The following is an 8,157-nucleotide window of genomic DNA, read 5'->3' as shown; positions in this document are numbered from 1 at the left end:
GTGACCGTGTTCAGGCGATCCCCAAGCGAAGCTCCCTGTTTGAAGAACTTCAAGGATTTCAGATGAACGTTCATTTCCTGTGAATTTCAAACCACTCACAACAGTTTCCTCCAGTATCATTGGTCAAGAGCCGTATTCAATAAAATGCGTATTTAAAAGAAAATTTTCTTTTACTTGTGAGACAAAGAGAATGTGCAAAGTAGCTAGAGCAAGCAAAGAGCAGCTCTTCATCTGAAGTATTTGGGGGTTAGCTGCACTGTGCTACAAAATGCACCTGAGAGCCACAACTTCACCATCTCTATCAGCCACCCAAACAAAAGACTTCTGCACTGAGATGAATGGCATGTGCAAAAAGCTGGATGAGATTTTCTCCACAAAGGGCACCATGTGCACAAGCACGGTCAGCGAAGACAGAGAAAAGGCCATTACAAAAGAGAATGTATTCACTTGAGCAGCACAGCCCAAGTGGGCTAAATACAGCCCGGTGCAACCAGCGAGCACCAAAGCTGTGGGACAAGTATGGTCACAGAAGAGCACGGTGACGGCAGCAAAGCAAACTGCAACGGAGCAGGTTTGGTAACTGACTCGAGATCAGGCCTGTGGCAGTTTTCCCTGAGGAGTTCACCAAATGCAATCTGGCTGGTCGCTGTGCACTGCTTCCTCCAGCAGAAGTGTTATTTTTTATTCAAAGGAGTGGGTTTGTTGGAAGGAACACAGCTTCCCCGACACAGAGCAGATGTCACCAGCAACAAACTATGATTCTGAATAGGCTGTGCAATCCCAAGTTGAAGCAAGCTCTTTATCCCAAGGCACTGTATAAAAGCAGTGAAAGAGGTAAAATAAAAAACCCACAAGCTTATTACTGTCATTTATTTTAAAAACCTTATTCAAAATACTAAGTGATACAAGTCCAAATACGATAAAAATTACTGCAAGAAAAGAGTTTGGGAGTATTTCGTTTGTGCTTTACTTTCTTGTGGTTATGAAAACAAAGCATTTAACAGCAGGATTTAGGATTTTTCGCACTTCACTGCTAAGGCAGCACGATGCCTTTGGATTCCTCCCACAGCTGGACATTTTTGATTTTTTTTTTTTTTCCCAACATGGTACATCACTACTTGAATACCAAGTCATTAATTCCGGGGTTCCGCTCTGTCATTATTTACATATTTATCAGTTTGAAAACGAAATCACAAACAGAATGTACAGAAAACTACGATTTTATATTTTACAACTCATGAAAACATAAATAATGGGAGTAGAAAAGACAAGGTTTTAAATGAAACAAACCACCACCCTACCGTGCCGGTAACTTGCTTTACACTGCCGTGTGAATAGCGGAGTTGCTGTCCGCAGAGCGGCAGTCCCACACACTGCTACTTCATCTGCCTGTTACCTGGGTCAGAATAACAACAAAATAAAGTGTTCTTACTCTCTCAGGCCGCTCCTGTTGATAACAGACCAATCCACACACCTCTTCCCCAACGTATTTAAAATTCAACAGAAGGCTTTGCTGCATTGGCAGCCTGTCAACTACCCCTACGTTTAGTGAAGTTTATTCGACGAGGCTCGTTTTCCATTCATTAATTTCCAAAGTAAATGGAATAGTCGTAAATATCATTCGAGGAAAAAAAAGTGGACAGTCAGGAAGCTGCACACCTTCTCACAGCCCATGAACGTTTGGAAGAAATAGGCAGTACGTAACGTCTGAAATGAAATGCTTTCTACATAATTATTTTTAAATGATTCGCTGCATGAACACATATGGAAATTATGAAGCTGTCATGCTGGCTATTCTGCTTAGAATAGGATCGAGCTGTGCAAAGCAAAAACAGAACCAAAGAAGACAAGGTGAGAGATCTGCAGCATCAGAATTTGAGCACGGGAAAAAGTAATTATATTTTAAGTTTGCAATATAGCAGGATTTATGAGCCATATAAGTGATTAGCAAAGAGATATTAATTTGATTTAGTGATGCCAAACTCGTTCATTTATTAGACCTAAAATATTATATGCCTTTTTTTTTTTTTGATTGGTATTAAGACTGCTCCAGGCAGAAATGAAGAAGCTTAACGAATGGAAACAGCACTAATTATTAAAATGTATCTTTATAGCTGATCTAAAATCTGACCAAAGTAGCAAACAGATGCGTTGTGCCCTTGATCCTGCATGAGATTTAATCTCAAAAACAGCCAGGTCAGAGAGACTACCTCTCACTTCAGTACAAGTGGCATGGTTAGAATACCTGAATATCATTACATGACTAGGCAGGCAAAGAGTGATAAGTTCAGCAAACTCAAATCACAGTGCTTTCAAAATACGTAGTCATTAGTTATTTTCAGAGAAGGCATTGCTTCGTTAACGTTTTGATCTAAACGATGATATTCTACTGTTCTGGAGCACAGGCCATCCCTCCATCTTCGGCTCTGGACCAATAAGAAGATCTGAAAGAAAAAGAAGCCCATTTACATCATGGTACGGAGAAGCATTTTGGTTTTGATAGGCAGCTTACCAATTGTGCTCGTACCACAGCTCTATCCAGTTATCCTGGCAACGATGCTACTGCTGCCATAAAACATAGCACGAGTAGTCAGACATTTTCACAGCACCCTTGCCATCAAGTCAGCTGCTGACAAATTCAGTTGCAGTTTGGCAAAAACACAGCCCCCAGCCCATAATTCCTTCAGTACAGACAGGTGTGTAGCATCAGCGCTAACACATACACTGTTATAATCCTGTGCAATTCCAAAATCACCTTCATGCTACTTTGCTCAGCTCTCATGGCTGGAGCACAGTAATATACACTAGCAGCGTTCAACATGAACTGATTAGCAATGCTATCATTTAATTTTCCAATCTAAAACGCATGATTCAAACTCATTTTCATGATACAGATAAAAACGACAGTAATGATCTGCGCATTAGTGGCTCAACTAAGCTAAGTGGTCAAAGATTTCGTTTTCCAAAAAGCTAAGCTCCTCCTCTAAAAAAAGTTTAGAAGGCAACGCAACTTGGTTTTAAATCCTCAAGTCATTTCTCTCAACACTTCAAAGCACACTTACCTTCCTCTTATTGTGATAGGTGACATAAACAACAGCTACTAAGAAGGCAACTACAACCAGATGAAAAAAGAAATGGCTGTCTTCTTCTTCTTCCAACCCTGAGACAGAAACGTATTTTATCTTTTCATCCAGTGACTTGATCTCCTCATTGTAGTTATTAATGGTGTCAGAGTCATCATCTTCAGGCATTTCGAGGAGGTCTGGGTTGTACCTGGAATTCGATGTCATTTCAAAAGTATCATAGTCATCTCCATCTGAATCCAGAATTTCTTTTTCTATGGGTGGTGAACTATTCAGTGCGTCTTTCAGATCTGTTAGGAGATCCTCCTCCTCAATTTTAGTATCTTCAGAAGCATCAACATCCATCTGAGATACAGGACTAGCAGTCACCACACGAGAAACAACAGATGGTGGAGAATCATCTTTTGCTGTAGATGGTTTTCCTGCGGTCACAGAACTGATTTTAGCTGTTGTTGGGCTTGTCCCTTTTTTTGTTGGGGTTATACTCTGCCAGCTGTCTGTCAAATTATGGGAGCTGCTTAGTGTTTCGTTCTCATTTCCAGAAGAAATATTTTGAACCATCTCTGCTCTCACAGAACCTGAGAAAGGGATGAGAAACAGTCAATATTAAGCACAAGGCACTAACTTCAACTATAAATGGAAACGACTGCAGGCACAGACAAGAAATCTTAGGACAGGCAGGATATACTTCATACCACAAACCTTTTCAAATTCATACGCAGAAATACACAATCCTGTACTTTAGCAACTTCAAAAGAGAAGTCTTCAGTGAGACAAGAACTATAACCTGAGAGCACACGCTTACTAGATGTGTGTGCCAGATTCAGCACGCTTATTTCCCAGACTTAGAAGGTCAGAGATGTGTCTTCGCTCCCCTTGTAGATTTCATAGAATCTTAGAATGGCCTGGGTTGAGAAGGACCTCAAAGATCATCGAGTTTCAACCCCCCTGCTGAGTGCAGGGTCGCCAACCACTAGACCAGGCTGCCCAGAGCCACGTCCAGCCTGGCCTTGAATGCCTGCAGGGATGGGGCATCCACAACCTCCCTGGGCAACCTGTTCCAGTGCATCACCACCTCTGAGTGAAAAGCTTCCTCCTAAGGAATTTGCACAGATCTGACCACGTGGTCACTATTTTCCCTGGAACCACAGTCGTTCATCACCAGGAAGATTTGAATCAGGAAGTAACATGCTGGAAACCTGAAATGTTTGCTCTTTTCTATTTTCTTTTTTTATTTTTTTTTATTTTATAATTAAAAGATGGCTACCTATAAACTCCCAGATTCAAACCGAAGAGGCACCTAAAAAAATGAAGAACACATTTTAGAATTTCAGCAGGCCTCTTAATAGGAGAACCACACTTGCCTGGTATTTTTGGCATGTCAAACTTCATTTAAATAAAGCCCAACAATACTTCCATTAAGCGCTCCCAAGGTGCTCCCTGGCTCACTGGAAAGTTACAGATTCTGGAAATGAAGCACTGTGCCAACTGCTTGTGTCAAGTTACTCATAAGTAAAATATTATTCAGGGGATACTGAATCACGTTATTCATGTAACACATATATTTACAGAGGATTGGTTACAACACTTCTTGTTTGCATGGTACCTTTCTCTAGCATGAATTACCCTTTAATCAACCATAGAACAGAGAAGACTCACTCATCCCACGTGAACGAGATGTGATGGTTTCTCTCTGCTTAAGCTTCAAATCAGCTGCTTCACATTTAAAACACTTGTCACTGTTAAAGAAATTACTAGTCCAAACTAGAATATCAACATTAACTGTTCAGTTCTTGCAGAGGAAGAGCTTATGGAACTCTTATCTCCTTCTCAGCAGTCAAGCCAGCTAATTGCACACGTGGAAATAAATATAAGGCAGCTGTGGGGTAAGTCTCATATTTACAGCTAATTGCTTTTAACAGACAAGTCAGTGTTATTTCTTTACTCAATTTAAAACTTCCCAGAGGCACAAAAATACACTGGACACAAATTATTTACTATTTGTCTCTCATTCAGAAAAGGAATATCTCTCTGCAAATATCCTACTCCCATTTTTGAACTCAGTAATTCTGATGAACATCTGTCTTTCTCCAAAAGCTGCTGCTTTCCTTAGATGGGGAAATAAAGAGAGCAGTTCATAAACATTTCTTATCTGAGTGCTCATCGAGAAGGAAGGGCAGGAGGGAAGCAGACACAAATTCTCTCTAACTTTCCCATGGGAAGGACATGTCAACAACTGCCTAGTAACACCTACACATCTCCGGACTGTGATGTCAGAGCCTAGATATAGTCACATTCAGTTAGCTCTTTGGAAGGTCACTTGCATCAAATTGAAAAATACACATTATTAAGGACCTGATCAGCAAAGCAAGGAATGCTGCTTTATTTTCTACACCTGTTCTGACCACATCCAAGCGAGAAGGAATAACTTCCTCTTGTTCCTGAAAAGTTTTGATTCTTTAACAGGAGCAGCAAGCTTAGCACTGAAACCAGTACTGACCAATGATATCTACTCAAAACTATTTGGCATTATAATCGGTAGCTGCACTCTTTGCAGTTATGCAACACTGTCAGATGACATTAGACATGGTGTCTGGCCTCCAGAGATGCCTCATCTTTGGAAACAGATATTCATGTTTAACAGTGGTGACAGATGAACTATCAAACATTACTTACAAAAATATCTGGCAGGGATGAAACTCCCTTCCAGAGAAATTTACTTTTTAGAAAGCAAGGTTACTTCTGGCATTAAAAGCTCTTTGTTTCCGTATAGGTTTCTGCTCCACACCCTGAGCCACCTCCTCCATTATTCCCCACCCATGAGGCAGGCAGAGCAGCTGTGACACCAAGTGCAGCCCTGGGGCAGGAAAGGCACCGCAGATGCAGAGCGGCTCAGTTCCGTCCTTCAGATGTTCTCTTCACCGCCCAAGCAGCAGCCCACCTAAAACAAACAGTAACTCACTGCCTTTGAAACGCATACCTCTTATTGGTAAAGCTGGCCTGTGGCTTCAAGAGACTTAACTAAGGATCAACAGCAGAATAATGTAAACTTTACGAGTGCTGCTCCAAAGGTGACGCCTCCTATTTTATGATGTCAGCCCAAGACATCAGAGGCAGATGGTGGTGGTAGGGCAGCAAAGGTCGAAGCTCCCCACCCACGGACATTCACTGATGCCTGATGAACGTTTCCGGAGACGAAGCAGAGGGTGTGAGCACCGTGAGGGGCGGGTGGGGCATCTCAACAGTGGCAAAAGCAGTCACCTGCATTGGTGCAGATTTGTATCAGCACCACATGCAGGCCCTTGTTCATTACTGATGAAAACGCACAGCTAACGGTGGGGACTGCATTGAAGAATTGCGTTTCCCGGCTGAGAACGTGGCCTATCAAACTGTGTTACTGTGCTCCTTGTATCTGTGGTCGTTTCCATGGAAATAAATGGGAGGCACTGCTTTCGGAGCAAGCTACGTATTAAGAACAGCAGACAGCGCTAGAACCAGACACAGACTGGATTAACGCGTACAAAACATAGCGCCTCACGCACTAAGCACTCACATCGAAAAACAAAAATCACGAAAGCAATAAAAGAAGGATCACAGCGCGGCACGGCGGCGGGCCCCGCTCCCGGCGTTTCGGAGGGGACCGGGCCGATTTTTATTCCGAAACGCGCTGAAAACGAACCCGATGAAAAAAATGTTAAAAAGACCACAGCCGGGGAGCGCCCTCAGCGCCGCCTCGCCCCCACACAGCCGCCGGAGCCCGCCCACCCCCCGCCGAGCTCACCGGAGGCCTGCAGGCCGCGGGCCGCCAGAGCCCAGCCGCACAGAAGGACGAGGCAGAGCGCGCGGCCCGCCGCGGAGCGCCCTTCACCGGCGGCCGCCATCTTCTCGGACACTCCCACAGACGTGGCGAGAGCACCGCCCCCGGCGCCGGGAGCGCGGCGCGCATGCGCAGGAAAGAAGGCATGCGCACCGGAGGTGAAGCCAACGCGCATGTGCTTGGGCGGAAGGCGAGAGGTGACGCGCAGGCGCTTTGCGGAGCGCGGTCCTGCTGCTGTCGGGCGGTCGCTGCGGGGCGGGTGCGGGGGGTAATGGCAGAGCCCAGGGAGGCGGAAACGCCACCAACCCCCGCAGGAAGAGGGTGGCCCTTCCCTCAGCTGGAGGCTGGCGTCAGGGCACAGGCTCCGCACAGCCGCTGCCCTGGGAAGCAGTATGCCACCGCGATGCCTGGCTGGGATGTGTGCTAAGCGCTACCGCCAGGAATGCTAACTAGATTTGTAGACTTTAATATGAGGGAATAACTGTACGCCATTATCCCCAATGACAGCCATGCCAGATGGTGGTTGATGCCCCAAGCCTGACAAGTTTTTCAAGAGGCATTTTAATAATGCCCTCCATTAGTTCTGTTATCCCTGAAGCGCCCAGGCCGTTGGACTAGGAGATCTCAGAAGGTCCCTTCCAACAGAACTGATTGTGGTCTCACAAAACAAGGTCTAACAAAGAAGAGTGGTTTATGCTTCCCACCCCAAGAAGGGCAATCTGTGCCCCAGCTGAAGCTCAGGCTGGTCATGGGAGAGCAAACCTCAAAATACAGATGCACCAAAAATGGGAAAATCAAGCAGAAGGAGCCCAAACGCTTCTGGAGACACAGAGAGAGCATGGGACACGCACAAGATCTAGGACCATGAATGAGCTTTGACCATCTGCCAACGGAGTGATTGCACGTGACTTGTTTCGATAAAATCTCGAAGACCACTTCCTCCGAAAGTGTTGCATTAAATATTTGAAATAATACTTAGAAGTCCTCTGGGCTATCCTGCAGTAAGAGAAGGCAGCAAGCGTTGCACAATTTGCTGGCTGTCACTGAGGCTGAGCTTCTCATGCTTTGCAAGACGTTGCAATTGCCCCATGGAACACATCCCACTGCATGCAGCCTCCTGCTATCTGCACCACCTACCCCGATTGCTTACATATGCAAAAAGAAAAAGTTTTAATGAAAATTGACTAGCTTTATCCCAGGAAATAATTGTTGCTTTCACCAATTTTCTTATAGAGTGTGGTAGAACTGTATTTCTTA

The 8,157-nt window shown here is 44.5% G+C and overlaps 1 protein-coding gene and 1 long non-coding RNA gene across 2 annotated transcripts; one reads left to right on the top strand and one right to left on the bottom strand.

Annotated features, from left to right (window-relative positions):
• On the bottom strand, positions 855–7,020 carry C12H5orf15 (chromosome 12 C5orf15 homolog). The gene is made up of 3 exons (XM_021410290.1): positions 6,865–7,020; positions 3,063–3,661; positions 855–2,444 (listed from the first exon to the last, which is right to left on the bottom strand). The coding sequence occupies exons 1-3, from the start codon at positions 6,962–6,964 to the stop codon at positions 2,313–2,315; spliced, it is 831 nt and encodes a 276-aa protein (XP_021265965.1). The 5' UTR covers positions 6,965–7,020; the 3' UTR covers positions 855–2,312.
• On the top strand, positions 7,011–7,874 carry LOC110405203. The gene is made up of 2 exons (XR_002442723.1): positions 7,011–7,097; positions 7,572–7,874. It is a non-coding gene; the product is annotated as an uncharacterized LOC110405203 (long non-coding RNA).

The sequence above is a fragment of the Numida meleagris genome, chromosome 12 (assembly GCF_002078875.1).
Source record: "Numida meleagris isolate 19003 breed g44 Domestic line chromosome 12, NumMel1.0, whole genome shotgun sequence".
In the NCBI taxonomy this organism is placed as follows: domain Eukaryota; kingdom Metazoa; phylum Chordata; class Aves; order Galliformes; family Numididae; genus Numida; species Numida meleagris.
The sequence above is the reverse complement of the archived record's forward strand: the minus strand, read 5'-3'. Positions and strand labels throughout refer to the sequence as shown.

Excerpts from the sequence above, each read along its gene's own strand:
- C12H5orf15 (XM_021410290.1), bottom strand. The coding sequence starts at position 6,964 with ATGGCGGCCGCCGGTGAAGGGCGCTCCGCGGCGGGCCGCGCGCTCTGC. Across the intron at positions 3,662-6,864 it reads CCGCGGCCTGCAGGCCTCCG|GTTCTGTGAGAGCAGAGATG; the intron begins GTGAGCTCGGCG and ends TCCCTTTCTCAG. Across the intron at positions 2,445-3,062 it reads CCTATCACAATAAGAGGAAG|ATCTTCTTATTGGTCCAGAG; the intron begins GTAAGTGTGCTT and ends TTTTTCTTTCAG.